This window comes from Oncorhynchus clarkii, chromosome 30 (assembly GCF_045791955.1).
Source record: "Oncorhynchus clarkii lewisi isolate Uvic-CL-2024 chromosome 30, UVic_Ocla_1.0, whole genome shotgun sequence".
Lineage (NCBI taxonomy): Eukaryota > Metazoa > Chordata > Actinopteri > Salmoniformes > Salmonidae > Oncorhynchus > Oncorhynchus clarkii.
The window spans coordinates 10,889,170-10,913,882 of NC_092176.1; the positions used below are offsets into that span (position 1 = coordinate 10,889,170).

The window sequence follows — 24,713 nt, forward strand, 5'->3', positions numbered from 1 at the left end:
ATACAGCTATGCATCTATTGGTCATAGTGTCATGCAGCATGACACATCTCCTTTGCATAGAGTTTATCAGGCTGTTGATTGTGGCCTGTGGAATGTTGTCTCACTTCTCTTCAATCGCCGTGTGAAGTTGCTGAATGTTAGCGGGAACTGGAACACAATGTCATGCACGTCAAACCAGAGCATCTCAAACATGCTCAATGGGTGACCTGTCTGGTGAGTATGCAGGCCATGGAAGAACTGGGACATTTTCAGCTTCCAGGAATTGTGTACAGATCCTTGCAACATGGGGGGGCTGTGCATTATCATGCTGAAATATGAGGTGATGGTGACGGATGAATGGCACGACAATGGGCCTCAGGATCTCACGTTATCTCCATGCATTCAAATTGACATCGATGAAATGCAATTGTTTTCGTTGGCCATAGCTTATCCCTGCCCATATCATAACCCCATTGCCATCATGGGGTACTCTGTTCACAACATTGATATCAGCAAACCTCTCGCCCAGACGACATCGTACATGTGGTCTGGGGTTAAGAGGCTGGTTGTATATACTGCCAAATTCTCTAAAACAACATTGGAGGCGGCTTATGGTAGAGAAATTAACATTCAATTCTCTGGCAACAACTCTGGTGGACATTTCTGCTGTCAGCATGCCAATTGCATGCTCCCTCAGAACTTGAGACATCTTCGGCATCGTGTTGTGACATAACTACACATTTGAGTGGCCTTTTGTCTCCAGCACAAGGTGCATCTGTGTAATGATCATGTTGTTTAAACAGCTTCTTGATATACCACACCTGTCAAGTGGATGGATTATCTTGGCAAAGGAGTAATGCTCACTAACAGGCATGTAAACAAATTTGTGCACATCATTTTAAAGTATTACGTTTTTGTGCATATGTCTGGGATCTTTTATTTCAGCTCATGAAACCAACAGTTTACATGTTGTGTTTATATTTTTGTCAGTGTATATTGGGTATCATGTGTATATTTATGTAGTATATACAGGGCACATTTGTAAAAGAGATCTAGGTCTTAATGTGTCTGCCCTATTAAAATAAAGGTTAAATAAACCATTTTTAGTTGACTGATTTCCTTATATGAACAGTAACTCCGTAAAATCTTGTAGTTAAGAGTGCCCACTGAACAACACAATAACCCCTAGAACCATTCAGGGGAAAAAACCAAAATAGAATACATAAGGAAAATATGAAGGTGCTTCTATGATAGACAAATCTCTTTTATTAACACGATATTATACCATTCACAAGTGTAGCACTTTGAGTTCCAATGTTTTGGAACTGTCAATTAAATGACAGTGTGCATTGATACTTTAAATTGTATTCACACAACCATTCTTAACAAAATCACATGAATTACATACTTTTTTTTAGAAAGGTGGAAAAAGAGTATTAACATAGTTATTTGAAAAGACATGAAAAATTATAATTCCAAGAGGACATTAGTGCACACTTACAAATGTACAGAAACAACATTTAAAACCATAGCACAGCTTCTCCTGGTTCTTTATGTTCAAAGGTTCACCTGTATAGAAAGTGTCAGTGTTGTGTAGATGTGCTCAGTGCATTAGTTTTTAACAGCTATACCTGTATTACAAGTGCATCAGTAACCCATAGTATACCCACATGGTATAAACAGAACATTACATCAGCCAACAACAAAATATTATTTTTGGAACTATTCAATTATCATTACGGGCTAAAACATTTGTCTTCTCACATTTGAATAATGCAATAAACGTTTGTGTACTGGAAAAAATAATACATACAAAAAGTGTGTTTCATTATGTTTGTGTAATCGTTCTTATTATTATCAATAAGTAAAATTTACAAATATCTCAGGTTCATAAATATTTTCTTGAATGTGTGAATTTAATTACTCCAGTGAAAAGAAATAGTAAAAGTACCATTAAAAGCTTGCTTAAGAGGTCCAGCATTCATTCAGGATGCCCAACAGGCCAAAAGCCCAGACTCCAGGACCCGCTACTAAGTCAGAGTAGAGCATAATACTCAGCCACAACCATTATACTTTTTCAAGTAAGAGAAAGCGATAGATTATCCCATCTTAAAGGACCATCCAGAGAACTATCAATCACAAGGTATCATGAGACCCTCCAAACTGTACTGTCCTTGCTGAGGTTATATTTGGCATTGATGTTAAGTTGGTCTATTGTAGCTTAATTGTTCTGGAGTCCCTTTGAAACGTGCCTGGATCTGCTCCAGAGTCTTGCCTTTGGTTTCCGGGACAAAGATGATGGTGAAGACTATGTTGAGCGCACAACACCCAGAGAACAGCCAGAAGGTTCCAGCACTGGTTAGGAGATCCTGAAATACATTTTCATGGATTGTTATTACAATACCCAAATACATCCTTACAGTTACCAGCATTACCTTATAGACCTCTGAGCTGATCCTCTAAAAATGTACTGACACTACACATGAACTGCAGAGTAAACTTCTTTGTTCAGCGCATTAAGTGTCTATCTGTATACACAGCAATGTTTGTATATCTGTAATACATTTTTTGTTAAAGTTCGCATATAGACATTTGTGTCTCTGCTTGGCTAAGAAAATGCGAACCAGTAAAACCACAACTGCTAAATGGCTTCCTCACAAACCCTCTTTATCGGCCCGCTCAACATCTCTTTATCCCCCACATCTGTCATATAGGATGCCCAAAATCAACAGCAGCTCACCATCAGGTTCTGGAAGGTCTTGGTGATGACGAAGGCAGAGCCCCAGTTGGTGAGGACACAAACAGAGCTGGCAAACCCCTTTACTCGCGTGGGAAAGATCTCTGACATCACCAGCCAGGGGATGGGACCCCAACCAAGAGAGAACCCTGAATTGACCACAAGGTATGACGATTAGAATAAGTTTCACACTAAGCTAAATGTCAGATCTGAACTTAAAATGTATGAATGATAGTAAGTTCAAAACACATGTAAGAATTTACAGGTGACTAAACCAACTATACTCTAAAAGAAACATTACTAGGCAATGCAGACAATTAATTTAATTGTTTTTATCTAGCCAGGATAGTTTGCTGGGCCCCAATAGTCACAATTTAAGAGTGGGGTTCACCTGTGATGAAGAAGCCCATGCTGGACAGTGCGAGCCATGACAGATCAGCCGCAGGGTTCTGGGCAAGGGGACTCTCTACTAGAGAGAGTCCTGAGGAGTTACCATGGGTTTCACTGGACAACTTGAAGTAGACACCAAAGGCAGCAGTGCTTAGACACATAAACACTCCTTAATAGAGAAAGAGAGGGAGGAAGAGAGAGAGAGGGACATTTCTTTTCACAATTGAACATGGATTTTCAGGTAGTTGGGGCCCAGTTTGGGTGATGGGTGTGGTAATTTGATGTCAAGCTTGACAGTGCCTTATTTCCGCCCTACAATTTTGGAGAGCGATTGCTACAAAGGACTCTATTGATGCATTATAAAATCAGTGGAGGAGAAAGATAAGCAACTGATAACACGCAGACAGAGACAGACACACACCAGAGAGGATGAGGAGAAGCTTCCTTCCAGCGCGGTCCATGACCAATGCTGCTACTGCAGTGAATACTACCTGGGTTGCTGCTACTACTACCGTAGCAACATTGCTGTTCTGAAAAACAAATAATCACCTGTTATTTTATTACATATAACCGCACTGGTATGTCAATATTCATAGTATCTATAGTACTTAGATAATCAATTTACAGCTTATGAATAGTACAATTACAATAAATAAATAAAAATAAAGCATTGGTCGGTCCAGCTGCCAAAATACAGATAACACTGAACAATTCTTACCTTAAAATGGGCCTTCTCAAAGATAGTCTCAGCATAGAACATGATGGCGTTGATACCGGTGAGCTGCTGGAAGAGCATCAACATGATGCCCACTCCAAGGGGCTTGTATACTCCAGGATCCTTAAGATCAGCCATCCCAAACCTACCTCCCTGGTTTAACACAAAGCACACAGTCATCACACCCTCTAATGCCAATTAACATGGGTCAGATGTGTTAGCATGCTTCTTTGTTCCAGATTCTCCTCAGACTAAATCCACAACGTAGAGGACAACCGTTTCTCTCTGCTCTGGTTCCCCACAGTAGTGGGGCTGACCTAAATATACTTACTCAGACACATAACCATGCAAGTGAAGAGAGGTACCGCAATAACAATTGTAACACAGCGGTGTGACTCTCTCTCCCTACCTGAGTATTATTCTACAATCAATACCTTTGTCGCACACATTGTGAAATGGCATAATGCCTTTCTAAAAGCAAGTCTGATACTTCAAGATTACAAGGGAATACGCAAAGCTCACCTGGTCGTCAGAAGCATCCTCGATGCGGGCACACTCCCACTCTGCAGGGGCGTCTGGCCCCCTCAGAAATTGCAGTGCCTCCTCAGCTTCCCTCCGTTTACCCTGAGAGAGCAGGAACCTGGGCGTCTCAGGCATGAAACACATGAACACCATCATCAGGGTGGGAGGGATGGAGCAGCAGATCGCTAGCCAGCGCCAGTCCAGTGACAGCCCTGGGAAGCATCTACATTTAAGTCATTTAGCAGACGCCATTATCCAGAGCGACTTACAGTTAAGTGCATTCATCTTAAGATAGCTACATGTAGGTGGGACAAACACATATCTCAGTCACAGGAAGTACATTTTTCTCAATAAAGTAGCTATCAGCAAAGTCAGCGCTAGTAAAGGGGGGGAAGTCAAGTGCGAGTGTTAGTTCATGAAAGGTGGGGTGAGTAGGGGGTGCGAGGGGGAGGGTGATGGTTGTGATTATTTAAGATACTCTTTGAAGAGGTAGGGTTTCAGATGTTTTCGGGAAGATGGGCAGGGACTCTGCTGTCCTAGCTTCAGGGGGAAGCTGGTTCCAACATTGTGGTACCAGGACAGAGAAGACCGGGCTGAGTGGGAGCTGCCCTCCCATAGGGGGTGGGAGGGCCATGAGACCAGAGGTGGAAAAACGAAGTGCTCGGGTTGGGGTGTAGGGATGAGGATAGCTTGAAGGTAGGGAGGGGCAGTTCCTCTTGCTGCTCCGTAGTCAAGTACCATGGTCTTGTAGTGGATGTGAGCTTTGACTGGAAGCCAGTGGAGCATGCGGAGGAGCGGGGTGACATGGGAAGGTTGAACGCCAGGCAGGCTGCAGCGTTCTGGATAAATAGCAGGGGTTTGATGGCACCCAGCCAACAGAGAGTTGCAGTAGTCCAGACGTGAGATGACAAGTGCCTGGACTAGGACCTGCGCCACTTCCTGTGTGAGGTAGGGTCCTACTCTACGGATGTTGTAGAGCATGAACCTGCTGGAGCGAGTCACTGGAGGCAGAGAGACAGTAGAGTATGGAATGTGAGAAGGCAGTAGTGTGATGACCCTAGTAGAGTCATTCCGTGTGAAAATAAACTAATAAGTTCGGGATTCCACAGCTGTGTTGTTGATATTACGTAATTTTATGTTTTTTATTTATTATTATTTTTTTACAAGGTAACTCCAGAACATGAACACTGAAAATGTAGAATGTTGATTATTAGTATCCATCACTAGCCTAGCACGAATTAGATCAGGATAGCTCGTACAAGGCAAATCCATCACCCCGGTTCATTAAATTGAAATTCATATTTAGAAGAGCATATACAGGAAATGAGTTAATGAAACGTTTCTTACTTTCAATATTCCTCAGCCAGAGACCATTTGCCTCTAAATATTAGAGACTATGGACACAAAACAGCCAACCGCTCCTGCAATGGTACTGTCTATTGAGGAAGAAAATGGAGAAACACGCATGGTATGTCGGTAACTAGATTAGGTTTAGCGGTGGCTTGTGAGGCCGGCATAAATGAGAGCATTCTCAGTTAGTAGGCTGGAATCTTGATCATGCCTGGCGATGATAATCACATGACAATACCGATTGCAGCTGAATAGCCTTTGATGGTGGTTTGTACCTTGAACAAAACACCACATCATTAAAATATTGCCCTCTACAACTACCTCTACCCGTATGACTACTGCTGTAACCTCTGTCATAAAATTGTACAACACTGACAAACCCTTAATGACATGGTCAGATGCTTGTCAAATCCTGTCTGCTGACCAGATACAGTATACAAATGGCATATAACATTTCTCATGAGATTCAAACCAATAAATCATAACATTAAAATGCTGCTAACAAATGGACATCTGTGGTGTGCGTACCTGCTATATATACTCCCATGATTCCTGTGACCACCATGAGTTGAACACAGGAGCCCATTGCCCCACGGACACGCTCATGGGCCATCTCTGAGATGTACAGCTAGAGCACAGAGGAAGAGAAAAATTGTTCACACAGGAAGAGTACGAAGCATGACATATTGCTAGAAGCGATAAAACAGACGTACAACGTAAAATAGGAATATATGAGGAAATAAACTAATTAGAATACATGCATTCATTTATACAGTCATGCATCTTGGTCAATTTAAGCAGATAGCATCAGAGTAGACATTCCATAGTACTTACTGGGACCACTAGAGATGTAACCCCACTTGCCAGTCCTGTGAGGACCCTTCCAAGATACAGCATCCAGACATTCTGAGCAGCAATGATGATAGTAAAACCAAAGATATAAGGTATGGAGCAGAACATAAGACTCAGCTTCCTCCCGATCTTGTCCACCATCCAACCTCCGAGTAGACCCCCTATAGCAGCTCCTATCGTCACGATAGACTGAAAAACAGAACAGTCAATTAAATGGATAATGTCCACTTCAATCCACTCAGGAATGATTAGGGCCCCGACCTGACCAGGAAAAGTCCGTGTTATAGCATGACAATCACCCAAAGCTCATCCTGGTTGGGTTATGAGGGGGGGGGGGGCATGACAATAATGCTATCTTACCCCAAACCAGGAAGCCTCTTCTTTGTCTAGTTGTAATCTTGGGTCAGTGATTGTGCTTAGTTCAGGGATGGCAGGGGAGCTGTACCCTAACACGAACCCAAAACTCAGGGGGCCAAGGACTGCTGCAAAAGTGGCAAGGTACAACTTTCCATTCTTCACCTTGCTGTTGAAAATATAGAACAGATGGGGTTAAAAAATTAGCTTTACTGTAACAACACTATTTACATGCAAGACTTCACCAACCCAACAAAACTAGACCATGTTTTTAGTAAAAACTACAGTATGCTACTGCTGTCAAGTAAGCAGACACTCACAAAATGCAGTTAAGCCATCCCCCTGAATTTGGGTGCTCGAATACACAAGACTTTACCGGCGCCGCTTGTTTTCTGGTAGGGAAACTGAGTCGGATGCACAGATGGAGACGATCGCTACAAATCATTCCAAGCAAACAGTTTGAAGCACACATTCAAATATTCCACAAAAATCATACCAAACGTATATTTCAGTTTTGCATACATTTCTTTAAAGTGTTAAATAACTACATTTTACTTGGTCTATTCTTTATCTTAAGCATTATTTTCTGTACTTCTATTAAAGTGTACTTTGATGACTCCTAGGAAATCCACATTGAAAATGTCTGGTAAACTTTTTTATTTTTAAAGTGTGTCACTAGTAGATAATTGATCCAGTATGATGACAATTGCATACCACAAAGTGACAATATTATGCCACATCTTAAAAGGAGCTGACACACACCAATTCTATGCAGCCTCTTGAATGATGTTCATTTCAATACTTGCCCCTTGGAACTGTTCCTAACATTAACCTCTCTCGTCTGTCTCCCTTACAGGGTTCCCAGGGGAACTATGAGGCGTGGACACAGGAGAGAGGGATGAGGCAGATGACAGGAGAAAAGCGAGGGAGGGGATGGAGAGGAGGGAAAACAGAAGGTGTTGCACAGGGGAGGGGGAGACACACCCGAACCAGCCCTCACTCCTGATCTAAGCGCGCGCACACACACAAGTTTGAGCCAGCTATACCCTTCCTGTGACGTTATACGCTTGCTTTCTAAATACAGAATCATGTAAGAAAGATAATTTGTGCTTGAAAATGATATATTTATGACTGACTTAATTACAAGATTTTAAAAAAAATTGTCATTAACGTCAGATAATTTCATATGTTATCGCTTGAAAAACATGAAACCCTGTGGTGCTGTAGAGCAGGAATGTTGGAGGTGAAAACAATGTATTTTTCCACCAGAAATTAGTATAGGTGATTTCAAAAGGCTTCTGATGTTCTTATGCTCGTAATTTGTGTAACTCTGTGTAATAAACAGCTCCCTATCCTCTGGATGTGTACCAAACTCACTAAAAGTGGCAGTAATAAAGCCTCTCCTGAATAAGACCAACCTTGACCACCCAAAAATAAAATAACAAATAAAAATGGCCTATATCAAATCTCCCATTCCTCTCAAATCTTTGGAAAAAAAGCAGTTGCTCAGCAACTCACTGCCTTCCTGAAGACAAATCAAGTTTACAAAACACTCCAGTCTGGTTTTAGACCTATTCATAGTACTGAAACAGCACCCGTAAAGGTGGTAAATTATCTTTTAATGGCGTAAGACCAAGGCCCTGCCTCTGTCCTCGTGCTCCTAGACCATAATGTCGCTTTCGACACCATCGATCACCACATTGTTTTGGAGAGATTGGAAACCTTAAATTGGTCTACACTGACAAGTTTTTGCCTGGTTTAGATCTTATCTGTTGGAAAGACATCAGCTAACCTCTGTGGATGGTTTGTCCTCTGACAAATCAATGGTAAGTTTCAGTGTTCTGTTCTAGGACCACTATTGTTTTCACACATATAAAACACACACTCAGCAAAACAATAAATGTCCCCTTTTCAGGACCCCGTCTTTCAAAGATAATTCGTAAAAATCCAAATAACTTCACAGATCTTCATTGTAAAGGGTTTAAACACGGTTTCCCATGCTTGTTCAATGAACCATAAACAATTAATGAACATGCACCTGTGCAACGGTCATTAACACACTAACAGCTTACAGACAGTAGGCAATTATGGTCACAGTTATGAAAACTTAGGACACTAAAGAGGCCTTTCTACTGACTCTGAAAAACACAAAAAAAAGATGCCCAGGGTCCCTGATCATCTGTGTGAATGTGCCTTAGGCATGCTGCAAGGAGGCATGAGGACTGCAGATGTGGACAGGGAAATAAATTGCAATGTCCGTACTGTGAGACGCCTAAGACAGAGCTACAGGGAGACAGGACGGACAGCTGATCGTCCTTGCAATGGCAGACTGGGTGTAACAAAACCTGCACAGGATCGGTATACCCAAACATCACACCTGCGAGACAGGTACAGGATGGCAACAACTGCCCGAGTTACACCAGGAACGCACAATCCCTCAATCAGTGCTCAGACTGTCCGCACCAGGTCCTCACCAGACATCACCGGCAACAACGTCGCCCATGGGCACAAACCCACCGTCGCTGGACCAGACAGGACTGGCAAAAAGTGCTCTTCACTGACGAGTCACAGTTTTGTCTCACCAGGGGTGAGATGGTTGGATTCGCGTATATCGTCAAAAGAATGAGCGTTACACCGAGGCCTGTACTCTGGTGCAGGATCGATTTGGAGATGGAGGGTCCGTCATGGTCTGGGGCAGTATGTCACAGCATCATCGGACTGAGCTTGTTGTCATTGCAAGGAAATATCAATGCTGTGCGTTACAGGGAAGACATCCTGACATGACCCTCCAGCATGACAATGCCACCAGCCATACTGCTCATTCTGTGTGTGATTTACTGCAAGACCGGAATGTCGGTGTTCTGCCATGGACAGCAAAGAGCCCGGATCTCAATCCCATAGAGCACGTCTGGGACCTGTTGGATCGGAGGGTCAGTGCTAGGGACATTCCCCCCAGAAATGTCTGGGACCTTGCAGGTTTCTTGGTGGAAGAGTGGGGGACCATCTCACAGCAAGAAGTGGCAAATCTGGTGCAGTCCATGCACACCCCCACACTTGGTGATGTCATATGAAAACCCAATGTCAACTTGTTATGTTATGCTGATGACACACATCTGTACATTTCAATGAAACATGGTGTAGCCCCAAAATTGCCTAACCCTACAAGCCTGTGTTTGAGACATAAGGAAGTGGATGGCGGCAAATGTTTTACTTTTAAACTCGGACAAAACAGATGCTAGTTCTAGGTCCCGAGAAACAAAGATCTGCTGTTTGATCTGACAACTCTCAATGGTTGTACAGTCATCTCAAATATCATTGTGAAGGACCTCGCCGTTACTCTGGACCCTGATCTCCCTTTGACGAACTTATCAAAAATATTTCAGGAGCAATTCTTTCCATCTTTGTAACATTGCAAAAATCAGAAACTTTTTGGCCAAAAATTACGCAGAAAAACTAATCCATGATTTGTCACTTCAAGATTAGACTACTACAATGCTTTAGTCTCTGGTTACCCGGATTAGTGCTAAATACAGCTGACAAAATCTTGAGTTGAACCCTAACATTCTTATTACTCCAGTGCTAGCCTCCATACACTGGCTTTTTTAAGGCTAGCCTACAAAGCATTACATGGATTTGCTTCTACCCATCTCTCCGATTTGGTTCTGCCGTACATACCTACGGTATGGCTACCTGGGGCGGCAGGTAGCCTAATGGTTAGAGTGTTGGACTTGTAACTGAAAAGTTGCAAGATCAAATCCCGAGCTGACAAGGTAAAAATCTGTTGTTCTGTCCCTTAACCCATTGTTCCTAGGCTGTCATTGAAAATAAGAATTTGTTCTTTACTGACTTTCCTAGTTAAACAAAAACGTGCACTACAGTCACAAGACGCAGGCCTCCTTATTGTTCCTAGAATATCTAAGCAACCAGCTGGAGGCAGGGCTTTCTTCAATATAGCAACATTTGTATGGAATGGTCTTCCAATCCATGTGAGATGCAGACCCGGTCTCAACCGTTTAAGTCTTTAATAAAGACTCATCTCTTCAGTAGGTCCTATGATTGAATGTAGTCTGGCCCAGGGGTGCGAATGTGAATGGCAAGGCACTGGAGTGACGAACCACCCTTGCGGTCTCTGCCTGGCTGACTCCTTTCGCTCCACAGGGATTCTCTGCCTCTGATCCTATTACGGGGTTGGGTCACTGGCATGCTCTCCGTCCCTAGGAGGGGTGCAACACGTAGTGCCAGACTTTGTTGCTATACTCGACTTGAGTGGGTTGAGTCACTGTCGTTATTTTCTTGTCCGGTTTTGCAGCTCCTCTGGTTTGTGCGGTGGGGGAGATCTTTGTGGGGTATACGCAACCTTGTGTCAGGGTAGTAAGTTAGTGGTCTGTTGATATCCCTTTGGTGGTATGGGGGCGGTGCTTGGGCAAAATGGGTGGGGTTACATCTCCTGCCTGGTTGGCCCTGTCCAGGGGTAACTTTGGATTGGGCCACAGTGTCCCCCGATCCCCCTGTCTCAGTGTCCAGTATCTATGCTGCAATAGTCTACGTGCCAGGGGGCTAATGCCAGTCTGTCATATCTGGTGTAATTCTCCTGTCTTATCTGGTGTCCTGTGTGATCTTACGTATTTATCTAATTCTCCCCTCTCTTTCTCCCTCCAGGAGATTCTAGGACCATGCCTCAGGACTACCTGGCCTGACAATTACTGTCTGTCCCCTTCCCCAGTCCACCTGGTCATGCTGCTGATCCAGTTTCTGCTGTTCTGCCTGCAGCTATGGAACCCTAACCTGTTCACTGGACGAGCTACCTTGTCCCGGATCCGCTGTTCGACTGACACTCTCGCTACACCTTTGAATGCCATTGACATTTACTCCTGAGTAGGGCTGGGCGATAAATTAATAATTAGAGGTAATTACATACCTCAATAACGATGTAAAATGTTTAGATTAATTTTCAATAATGTCGATATAGAATAATTAGGTACAACAGTCCATTTCACCTCTGTGACGCAGCAGGAACGTGCGGAGAAGTGACAATATGCACGTGGAGAGGTATACGCCCATTAAAAACCACTTGGCACCTCGAGTGATGGAGTAGCCACTATTAACCACGAAAAATGAGTGATGTAGGTGAAAACAGTGGCAGTGATGGCCATGGAGAAGGAGCAGCTTCCAATGAAGAAAATATTGATGAAAAGGGTTCAACTGTTTCAGTTATTTGAAAGTGGTTTGGCTTTTTGAAGTCCGACAAAGAGCAGAGCAATGTTCATTGCAAATTGTGCCGTAGACCGGTGGCTACCAAGTAATACGACAAACCTTTTTCATCATCTGAAGCAAAATCACTCTTTGGAACATGTAGAAAGTTTGAGTTTGCGCCACGGTATTGATAAACTCTCCTCAAGCACCAGCCAATCTAGGGATGTTCGCCCGAAGCAGTCAACACTGACAGCGTTTATGCTCTACGAGCAATCACAAATGCTATTATGCATTGTTACAAATCAGCACAGTTGAAAAGGAAGGTTTATCAATTTAACTGACCCCAGGTAAGTGCTCCCTGGCCGCAAACATTTCTGTGTAGGGATAAAGTTGAGGAACAGCTCAAGATAGATTTGACGTATTTTGCTATTACTACCGATATGTGGTCTAGTCGCACGTCAGAGCCTTATATTAGCTTCACTATCCACTATATTGACAAAAGAGTGGAATCTTCTAAATAAATGCCTTCAAACATCATACTTTCCCAATGACCACACGGGTGAAGCTATAGCAGAGGGGCTCATTGACGCTCTCGCCTCCTGGGGACTCATTCAAGACAGACAGGTCTGCATTACAACGGATAGTGGTGAAAACATGTAGAAGGCCGCGCAAATCAACAGATGGACCCGACTGCAATGTTTTGGACATCGTTTGCACTTGGCCATTGGTAAATAACCATGTCAATTGTGTATATTGAAGTGATTGGTTAGATTAAACTAAATATGCATTTTTCTTCAACTGGATTACGTTAAATATTACATTTATACATAACTAAAATGGATTATTGTGATTTTAACATTTTATTAAAATCTCGATTTCTCTTAGAGTGGCTAGAGACAAACGGGTGGATCGAGCAATTGGAATGCGTTTTTTATTTATTTATTTTTATCTCACCTTTATTTAACCAGGTAGGCAAGTTGAGAACAAGTTCTCATTTACAATTGCGACCTGGCCAAGATAAAGCAAAGCAGTTTGACACATACGACACAGAGTTACACATGGAGTAAAACAAACATACAGTCAATAATACAGTATAAACAAGTCTATATACGATGTGAGTAAATGAGGTGAGATAAGGGAGGTAAAGGCAAAATAAAGGCCATGGTGGCAAAGTAAATACAATATAGCAAGTAAAACACTGGAATGGTAGATTTTCAGTGGAAGAATGTGCAAAGTAGAAATAAAAATAATGGGGTGCAAAGGAGCAAAATAAATAAATAAATAAAATAAATACAGTAGGGAGAGAGGTAGTTGTTTGGGCTAAATTTTAGGTGGGCTATGTACAGGTGCAGTAATCTGTGAGCTGCTCTGAAAGTTGGTGCTTAAAGCTAGTGAGGGAGATAAGTGTTTCCAGTTTCAGAGATTTTTGTAGTTCGTTCCAGTCATTGGCAGCAGAGAACTGGAAGGAGAGGCGGCCAAAGAAAGAATTGGTTTTGGGGGTGACTAGAGAGATATACCTGCTGGAGCGTGTGCTACAGGAGGGAGATGCTATGGTGTAAGAAAGTGGTTGGTGCCTTTTCCTATTTGTGGAAAAAGAAGAGACCTGGCAGTTACTCAAAAAGAACACAACCTACCCCAGCACAAGTTGGTGACAGAGTCACCTACTAGGTGGAGATCAGATCAAAAGATGGTGCAAAGAGTACTGGAGCAGGAGCCATTTCACAGGTCTTGTCCAGTGACAAGTAGACCCAGCACTCCCACCTATACAGATATAGATGTTCTTCAGTACATCAACCAGGCATTGACCCCACTCCTATAATCCACAGATGCTCTGTCTGGTGAGTCTTATGTCAGTACTACACCTGTTCAATACATAGGTCATGAAACCTGATGATGGTGAAACAGAGCTCAACCAAACCATCAAAACAATAGTCATGGACTATCTGAATGAGAGATATGATGACCTAGCCACAGATGACCTCCTGGACATAGCCTCGTTGGTCGACCCTCGGTTTAAAACACATTACATCAAAGAGGCAAAGGTGGGCCACATAAAAGCAAGAGCTGTCTCAGAGATGGTCAATGAGGGACATGAAAACCCAAGCCCAGCACAGGGAGACGTTGGTAGAAAAGTAACTCAGCTGCTACCTTCAGTCTCTTGATGCTGACAGTGAAATCAATCCACTGGACTGGTGGAAGATCCACCCCCCCAAAAAACATTCCTAAAGTCAGCCACCTGGCAAAGCGCTACCTGTGCATTCCTGCAACCAGCTCCACCCCAGAGCGTGTTTTTAGCACAGGTGGCAACATAGTAACCTGCCACGGGGCAGCTTTAAAGCCAGAGACCGTAGACAGACGTCTTTCTTGCTTGTAACTTGTAAGAGAACAACTACCAACTTCAACTGTGATGTGCCATTAGGCTAACAGTTATAATGCATATTGACTTGCACGATTTTTAAATTTGTATTTCTTGTACGGGTTTATAGCTTTTAAAAAAGTGGAGTAAACTTCTTTGGGACTGGGGGGGGCAGTATTAAGTAGCTTGGATAAAAAGGTGCCCAGAGTAAACTGCCTGCTACTCAGGCCCAAAAGCTAGAATATGCATATTATTAGTAGTTTTTGATAGACACTCTGAAGTTTCTAAAACTGTTTGAATGATGTCTGTGAGTATAACATAACTCATATGGCAGGCAAAAACCTGAGAACAAAATCGAACCAGGAAGTGGGAAATCTGAGATTTGTAGTTTTTCAAGTCATTGCCTATCGAATATACAGTGTCTATGGAGTCACATTGCACTTCCTAAGGCTTCCACTAGACATCAACAGTCTTTAGAACCTTGTTTGAGGCTTCTACTGTGAAGGGGGAGAGAAAGAGAGCTGTTTGAGCCAGGTGTCTAGCAGAGTTCCATGAGCTGATCACGCGTGCCCCCGTGAGAGGTAGCTGCGTTCCATTGCATTTCTAAAGACAAAGGAATTCTCCGGTTGGAACATTATTGAATATTTATGTTAAAAACATCCTAAATATTGATTCTATACATCGTTTGACATGTTTCTATGAACTTTTTTGACATTTCATCTGAACAAGTGATCGCGCATTATGCATTTGGATTACTGGGCTAAACGCGCAAACAAAAAAGGAGGTATTTGGACATAAATGAAGGACTATCGAACAAAACAAACATTTATTGTGGAACTGGGATTCCTGGGAGTGCATTCCGATCAAGATCAAAGGTAAGTGAATATTTATACCGCTATTTCTGACACCTCTCCTTATTTGGATAATGGCTGGATGTTTTTCTATGACTAGCGCTGACCTAACATAATCGCATGGTGTGCTTTCACCGGAAAGCATTTTTAAAATCTGACACAGCGGTTGCATTAAGGAGAAGTTTATCTATATTTCCATGTACAGTGCCTTGCGAAAGTATTCGGCCCCCTTGAACTTTGCGACCTTTTGCCACATTTCAGGCTTCAAACATAAAGATATAAAACTGTATTTTTTTGTGAAGAATCAACAACAAGTGGGACACAATCATGAAGTGGAACGACATTTATTGGATATTTCAAACTTTTTTAACAAATCAAAAACTGAAAAATTGGGCGTGCAAAATTATTCAGCCCCCTTAAGTTAATACTTTGTAGCGCCACCTTTTGCTGCGATTACAGCTGTAAGTCGCTTGGGGTATGTCTCTATCAGTTTTGCACATCGAGAGACTGAAATTTTTTCCCATTCCTCCTTGCAAAACAGCTCGAGCTCAGTGAGGTTGGATGGAGAGCATTTGTGAACAGCAGTTTTCAGTTCTTTCCACAGATTCTCGATTGGATTCAGGTCTGGACTTTGACTTGGCCATTCTAACACCTGAATATGTTTATTTTTGAACCATTCCATTGTAGATTTTGCTTTATGTTTTGGATCATTGTCTTGTTGGAAGACAAATCTCTGTCCCAGTCTCAGGTCTTTTGCAGACCTTTTCTTCCAGAATGGTCCTGTATTTGGCTCCATCCATCTTCCCATCAATTTTAACCATCTTCCCTGTCCCTGCTGAAGAAAAGCAGGCCCAAACCATGATGCTGCCACCACCATGTTTGACAGTGGGGATGGTGTGTTCAGGGTGATGAGCTGTGTTGCTTTTACGCCAAACATAACGTTTTTCATTGTTGCCAAAAAGTTCAATTTTGGTTTCATCTGACCAGAGCACCTTATTCCACATGTTTGGTGTGTCTCCCAGGTGCCTTGTGGCAAACTTTAAACGACACTTTTATGGATATCTTTAAGAAATGGATTTCTTCTTGCCACTCTTCCATAAAGGCCAGATTTGTGCAATATACGACTGATTGTTGTCCTATGGACAGAGTCTCCCACCTCAGCTGTAGATCTCTGCAGTTCATCCAGAGTGATCACGGGCCTCTTGGCTGCATCTCTGATCAGTCTTCTCCTTGTATGAGCTGAAAGTTTAGAGGGATGGCCAGGTTTTGGTAGATTTGCAGTGGTCTGATACTCCTTCCATTTCAATATTATCGCTTGCACAGTGCTCCTTGGGATGTTTAAAGCTTGGGAAATCTTTTTGTATCCAAATCCGGCTTTAAACTTCTTCACAACAGTATCTCGGACCTGCCTGGTGTGTTCCTTGTTCTTCATGATGCTCTCTGCGCTTTTAACGGACCTCTGAGACTATCACAGTGCAGGTGCATTTATACGGAGACTTGATTACACACAGGTGGATTGTATTTATCATCATTAGTAATTTAGGTCAACATTGGATCATTCAGAGATCCTCACTGAACTTCTGGAGAGAGTTTGCTTGACTGAAAGTAAAGGGGCTGAATAATTTTGCACGCCCAATTTTTCAGTTTTTGATTTGTTAAAAAAGTTTGAAATATCCAATAAATGTTGTTCCACTTCATGATTGTGTCCCACTTGTTGTTGATTCTTCACAAAAAAATACAGTTTTATATCTCTATGTTTGAAGCCTGAAAAGGTTGCAAAGTTCAAGGGGGCCGAATACTTTCGCAAGGCACTGTATAACACTTGTATCTTTAATCAATGTTTATTATGGGTATTTCTGTAATTTGATGTGGCTCTCTGCACTTTCACCGGATGTTTGTTTGAGACAATGCATTTCTGATCATAACACACCAATTTCAAATGAGGTTTTTGGACAAAAATATTAACTTTATTGAACAAAACACACATTTATTGTGTAACATGAAGTCCTGTGAGTGCCATCTGATGAAGATTAGTAATTAATTTAATTGCTATTTCTGATTTTTGTGAGCCCTCTCCTTGACTGGAAAATGTCTGTATGGTTTTCTGTGACTAGGTGCTGACCTAACATAATCGTCTGGTGTGCTTTCGCCGTAAAGCCTATTTGAAATCGGACACGGTGGCTGGATTTACAAGAAGTGTATCTTTAAAATGGTGTAAAATACTTGTATGTTTGAGGAATTTTAATTATGGGATTTCTGTTGTTTTGAATTTGCGCCCTGCAATTTCACTGGCTGTTGGCGAGGTGGGACGCTATCGTCCCACATATCCCAGAGAAGTTAATGTTATTTGTGAGTTCTACTTCTGACAATTAACAAGAAACATTAAAGCCTTTGTTTTGTTCAGGCATTCTTGAGTCTGAAGAAGATATTCACCTTTTAAACATGATTTGATTAATATCATGATAATTATCAAATATATATATAAATATATATAAATAAATAAATTTGTTTGCCATGTCACCCAGCCCTACTCCTGTGGTGTTGACCTGTTGCACCTTCTATAACCACCGTGATTATTATTTGACCATGCTGGTCATCTATGAACATCTTGAAGAACGACCTGGCCATGTACTCTTATAATCTCCACCTGGCAATGCCAGAAGAGGACTGGCCACCCTTCAGAGCCTGGTTCCTCTAAGGTTTTTATTCCTAGGTTCCTGTCTTTCTATGGAGTTTTTCCTAAACACTGTGCTTCTATATCTGCATTGCTTGTTATTTGGGGTTTTAGGCTGGGTTTCTGTATAAGCACTTTGTGACAACTGCTGATGTAAAAAGGACTTTATAAATACATTTGATTGATTGAGTCTCTGGACTTTATCCCCATTTAAAACCTGTAGTTTGAATTGAAGAGAGGAGTCCATAAGTGCAGATGAAGGATATCAAAGATCTGGAAAGATCATGTATGGAGGAATAGTTGGAAAAAAAATAAAGTTCCCAAACAGTCACCGTTTCCCATGTAAAATAGCACTTTGAGTGATTAAAATATCACCCATAATGTTGGTTTGGATAGAAATACTTACAATTTGAAAGTACTCTCAATGGCTAACTACTTGGAAGTTTGAAAGTTTTTTGGGGCATGGAAACATTGCTCAATTGGTATCAAGGGACCTAACCCCCAGCCTATACCATCGACAAAAGGCCGGATGGGGCCATAGCTAGCTAACTATAGCTACTGAAACAGATGGTTGTTTTGCTATGTTTTTGGGGAAGAACATTGTTTGCAACTTTACCAGCATCAAAGCATACGTATCGATGAATCGTTGTGACATATGAAATACAAGTGATAGTGTAATCAATGTGTAATAACTACGTAAAAAATTAATGAATGCATTAAATGCAGTCATATTCAGGTCCTGATTGGTCAAATAGTACTATATGACACGTCAAATAGTATATTTTTTGACACAAAGACCCAAACGGCGTTCCTTAGAAATCATGGTTGAGAATGAAACGACTGAACAAATGAACAATGAAAGCACAGCAAGTAAGTGAAATAAATAGGTTTTGATGATGTTTTACTGGTAATGGGGACATACGTAAATGCCAACAAAGTAACTTCTTGGTCAGTGTGGTGTGTGTGTGTAACCTTTATTTAACTAGGCAAGTCAGTTAAGAACAAATTCTTATTTACAATGACGGCCTACCCCAGCTAAACCCGGACAACGCTGTGCCAATTGTGCGCCGCCCTATGGGACTCCCAATCATGGCCGGATGTGATAGAGCTGGATTCGAACCAGGGACAGTAGTGACTCCTCTTGCACTGAGATGCAGTGCCTTAGATCGCTGCGTCCATGTGTGTGTGTGTGTTACCTATTTAACTGTACTAGAATGCTTACAAGGCCGCTAAAATGTTAAATATTGTTTTTTTTTGGCAAGGAAAATATTGGATGTCGGTATCGGCCAAAAATGTCATGTCGGTGCATCACTGAAAAAAAAGCCCAGGAGGCCGGTCATTTCTGAGATACTGGAACCAATGCGCCTGGCAGTGACGATCATACCACGCTCAAAATTGCTTATGTCACTCATTTTGCCCATTCTAATGGTCAATTGAACAGTAAGTGAATGCCTCGATGCCTTCTGGTTGCTTTATATAGAAAGCCACAGCCAAGTGATTCACTGTCAGAAAGAGCAAATCATTTTCGTGAAGGTGGTGTACCTAATAAACTGTAGGGTAGTGTACATCATTGGTGTTGGCTGACTTGACCGCAGCATGGAAATGGCGCCAGAGGGGATGATTGCCGTTTTATGTGCTATTTTGTCAATGTTTTTGCATTGTTTGTATTTTTTTTAACGTATTTTGTACACAATGTTGCTGCTACTGTCTCATGACCAAAAATATCTTCTGGACATCAGAACAGCGATTACTCACCTTGAACTGGACAAAGATATTTTTCTTTAACGAGTCCGACGCGAAGAATATACTGCTTTCTCGGGAACTGGCCCAAATCCCCGTCATTTTCCTGAAGAAAAGACGGTGAAAAAGGGGGTGGAGGTCGGGCTGCCTTCTGATAATTCGTAGGTGAGTGAGTAAACCTCCACTACCATCCGTTCTATTGGCCAACGTGCAATCATTGGAAAACAAAACTGATAATATACGATCAAGACTAATCTACCAATGGGACATTAAAAATGGTTATATCTTATGTTTCACCGAGTCGTGGCTGAACCACGACACATAATATAGAACTGGCGGGATTAGCCATGCATCGGCAGGACAGAGAAGCTAAGGGCGGGGGTGTGTCTATTTGTCTATAACAGCTGGTGCACAATGCCTAATATTAAAGAAGTCTTGAGGTATTGCTCGCCTGAGGTAGAGTACCTTATGATAAGCTGTAGACCACACTATCTACCAAAAGTGTTCTCATCTATATTATTAGTAGCCGTCTATTTACCACCACAAACCAATGCTGGAATTATGACTGCACTCAACCAGCTGTATAAGCAAAAAAGAAAATGCTCATCCACCAGCGGCGCTCCTAGTGGCCGGGGACTTTAATGCAGGCAAACTTAAATCCGTTCGACCTAATTTCTACCAGCATGTCACATGTGCAACCAGAGGGGGAAAAAACAACAACTCTAGACCACCTTTACTCCACAGACAGAGACTCATACAAAACTCTCCCTCCATTTGTCAAACTGACCATAATTATATCCTGATTCCTGGTTACAAGCAAAAATTAAAGCAGGAAGTACCAGTGACTTGCTCAATACAGAAGTGGTCAGATGACTCAGATGCTATGGGACAGTTTTGCTAGCACAGACTGGAATGTGTTCCGGGATTCATCCAATGGCATTGAGGAGTATACCACCTCAGTCATCGGCTTCATCAATAAGTGCATTGACGACATTGTCCCCACAGTGATCGTAAGTACATATCCCAACCAGAAGCCATAGATTACAGGCAACCGCCGCATCGAGCTAAAGGCTAGAGCTGCCTCTTTCAAGGAGCGGGATACTAATCTGGACGCTTTTAAGAAATCCCGCTACGCCCTCAGACGAACCATCACACTAGCAAAGCATCAATACAGGATTAAGATTGCATCCCATTGCACCGGCTCTGACGCTTGTCGGATGTGGCAGGGTTTGAAAAATATTATGGACTACAAAGTGAAACCCAGCCGCCAGCTGCCCAGTGACGTGAGTGTCCAGACGAGCTAAATACCTTTTATGCTCGCAACACTGAAGCATTCATGAGAGCACCAGCTGTTCTGGACGACAGTATTATAACGCTCTCGGTAACCGATGTGAGCAAGACCTTTAAACAGGTCAACATTCACAAAGCCACGGGGCCAGACGGATTGCCAAGACGTGTACTCAAAGCATGCGCGGACCAACTGGCAAGTGTCTTCACTGACATATTACAGACTGAGTCTGTAATACCTCCATGTTTCAAGCAGACCACCATAGTCCCTGTGCACAAGGAAGCGAAGTTAACCTGCTAAATGATTACCGCCCCGTAGCACTCACGACGGTAGCCATGAAGTACTTTGAAAGGCTGGTCATGGATCACATCAAAAGTATCATCCCAGATACCCTAGACCCACTCCAGTTCGCATACCGCCCCAACAGAATCACGGATGACACAATCTCAAATCGCACTCCACACTGCCCTTTCCCACTTGGACAAAAGGAACACCTATGTGAGAATGCTGTTCATTGACTACAGCTCTGTGTTCAACACCATAGTGCCCACAAAGCACATCACTAAGTTAACTTCTTAAGGTATAGGGGGTAGCATTTTCACTTTTGGATAAATAGCGTGCCCAATTTCAACTTCCTGCTACTCATGCCAGGAATATAAGATATGCATATTATTAGTAGATTTGGATAGAAAACACTCTGAAGTTTCTAAAACCGTTTGAGTCATGTCTGAGTATAACAGAATTTATGTAGCAGGCAAAACCCCGAGGACTAACCGTTCAGAAATTGTTTTTGAGGTCTCTGTCTGTTCAGTGAGTTCTCATTGGGAAACTATATTTCGTAGGCACTTGATTTCAGTTCCTACCGCTTCCACTGGATGTCACCGGTCTTTGGAATTTGGTTGAGGTTATTCCTTTGTGCAATGAAGAAGTACGGCCATCTAGGAACTGGGTAACACTGTTGAGAGTTGCGCAAGACTTGAAAAGTAGCGTTGGTTGGTTGTCTTCCTGTATTGAACACAGATAGACCCGTCTTCAATTTGATCGATTATTAACGTTTAAAAATACCTAAAGTTGTATTACAAAAGTAGTTTGAAATGTTTTGGCAAAGTTTACAGGCAACTTTTGAGATATTTTGTAGTGACGTTGCGCAAATTGGAAGCTGTTTTTTTCTGGATCAAACCAGCCAAATAAATGGACATTTTGGATATATATGGACGGAATTAATCGAACAAAAGGACCAATTGTGATGTTTATGGGACATATTGGATTTCTGCGTTTTGTGCAGCACCTGCAGGGTTGAAATATGCTACTCTTTGTTTACTGTTGTGCTATCATCAGATAATAGCTTCTTATGCTTTTGCCGAAAAGCCTTTTAAAAATATGACATGTTGGCTGGATTCACAACGAGTGTAGCTTTAATTTACTATCTTACATGTGTGATTTAATGAAAGTTTTATTTTTAGATCATTTTATTTGAATGCTGCATTTTCCCTGGCTGTTGGCCAAGTGGGACGCAAGCATCCCCTATACTAGAGAGGTTAAGGACCCTGAAATTAAACACCTCACTCTGCAACTGGACCCTGGACTTATTGATGGGCCACCCCCAGGCGGTAAGGGTAGGCAACAATGCATCTGCAACACTGATCCTCAACACTGGGGACCCTCAAGGGTGTGTACTTAGTCCCCTCCTGTACTACTCGCTGTCCACCCACAACTGTGTGGGCAAACACGACGCCAACACCATCATTAAGTTTGCTGACAACACAACAGTGGTAGGCCTGATTACCGACAACAATGAGACAGCCTATAGGGAGGAGGTCAGAGACCTGGCAGTGTGGTTGCCAGGACAACAACCTCTCCCTCAATGTGAGCAAGACAAAGGAGCTGATAGTGGACTGCAGGAAAAAGCGGTCCGAACAGTCCCCCATTAACATTGACGGGATGTAGTGGAGCGGGTTGGGAGATTCAAGTTCCTTGGTGTCCACATCACCAACAAACTATCATGGTCCAAACACACCAAGACAGTCGTGAAGAGGGCACGACAACACCTTTTCCCTCTCAGGAGACTGAAAAGATTTGGCACGCGTCCCCAGATCTTCAAAAAGTTCTACAGCTGCACCATCGAGAACATCCTGACCGATTGCATCACCGCTTGAAATGGCAACTGCTCGTAAGGCACTACAGAGGGTAGTGCATACTGGGCCAAGCTTCCTGCCATCCAGGACCTATATACTAGGCAGTGTCAGATGGAAGCCCAAAAAAATGTCAAAGACTCCAGTCACCCAAGTCATAGACTGTTCTCTCTGCTACCGCACAGTGCCAGAGTGCCAAGTCTAGAACCAAAAGGCTCCTTAACAGCTTCTACCCCCATGCCATAACACTGCTGAACAATTAATCAAATGGCCACCCAGACTATTTACATTGAACCCCCAACCTATTTGTTTTTACACTGCTGCTACTCGCTATTTATTATTCATTCATAGTCACTTTACCCCTACCTACATGTACAAATTACCTCGACTAACATGTAACGTACTCCCGCACACATTTAGCCTCGTTATTGTTATTTATTTGTGTTACTTTTTTACTTTAGTTTACTTCGTAAATATTTTCTTAAATCTTTCTTGAACTGCGTTATTGGCTAAGGGCTTGTAAGTAAGCATTTCCCGGTATGGTCTACTCCTGTTCTATTCGGCGCATGTGACAAATAAAGTCTGATTTGATCGTGCTGGGTGGTATAGGGTAACCGAAGACACTGGGTTAAAACTTTTCTTGACATAATCATAACACAAACTTACTCAAGATATTCGTCCTGCTCCGACCTTACGCTTGTCTCTTCTTCTCCATCAAGCAATCGTCTCGACTCATTATTTTGGATTTCCATCATGTTTTGTTCTGTTGTTTGCGGTCACTTAACAACAAAGGCCAGGGATGCTGGACATGCAGAGCCAGCGAAAATCTTTGCCAAAAACACTTCGCGAAGGGAAAAACGCCGCACGCGAGACTACAAACCCTCAATTCAACAAGAACATTCTCGGGAACTTATGAAAATCATAATAATATTAATATTTTTGTAAGCAAAATATATCCGTTTCACTTTTGTCAACTGACCGACCGGACGGTTATTGTCAAATTGGGTCATTTACTTTCACAGAATCAGCTGATTCGCATTCTTGCTATAAATTCATATTTCCGGTTCCGTTTAAAAAAAGTTAAGTTGCAGCCGTTCCCAGGGTGTTCCGTATAAAGATAATGTCATCATATTTTGAAACAAAGTACAAGAAGTTGGTGAATGGGGTGCTGATAGACAATCGTTGATGGATATTTATAGAGCTCAGATCAGGACAACACTTGATTACGGGTGTAGAGTTTATGGAACAGCGCGGAAGACTTTGCTTCAGAGGCTGGACAGAATCCAGTATATAGCTTTAAGGAAGTGTATTGGTGCATTTAGGCCGTCGTTGTAAAATAAGACTAACCGATTTGCCTAGTTAAATAAAAAAAATATTTTTAATTATCAACATCTGTATGTGCCTTAGTAGTGGAGGCAGGTGAGATACCTTTGGAAATACGGCATAAAAACCCAATAAGCATTTTCTTAAGTTGAAAGGCTGCCATTGAACATTGAGTTTAACATGTCAATAGATTGTTGTAGCTTTGACATTAATGTATATTAGCTACTTTAATCACATTATGATTTCTGAAGATGAGT

At 42.2% G+C, this 24,713-nt stretch overlaps 1 protein-coding gene across 1 annotated transcript; it reads right to left on the reverse strand.

The window, feature by feature from the left end:
- Window positions 1-1,225: 1,225 nt before the first annotated feature.
- On the reverse strand, window positions 1,226-24,192 carry LOC139389840 (solute carrier family 2, facilitated glucose transporter member 8-like). Its single transcript, XM_071136813.1, has 10 exons — window positions 23,800-24,192; window positions 6,906-7,068; window positions 6,528-6,734; window positions 6,222-6,321; window positions 4,344-4,555; window positions 3,825-3,974; window positions 3,528-3,636; window positions 3,108-3,275; window positions 2,720-2,865; window positions 1,226-2,348 (listed from the first exon to the last, which is right to left on the reverse strand). The coding sequence occupies exons 1-10, from the start codon at window positions 23,886-23,888 to the stop codon at window positions 2,181-2,183; spliced, it is 1,512 nt and encodes a 503-aa protein (XP_070992914.1). The 5' UTR covers window positions 23,889-24,192; the 3' UTR covers window positions 1,226-2,180.
- Window positions 24,193-24,713: the final 521 nt, after the last annotated feature.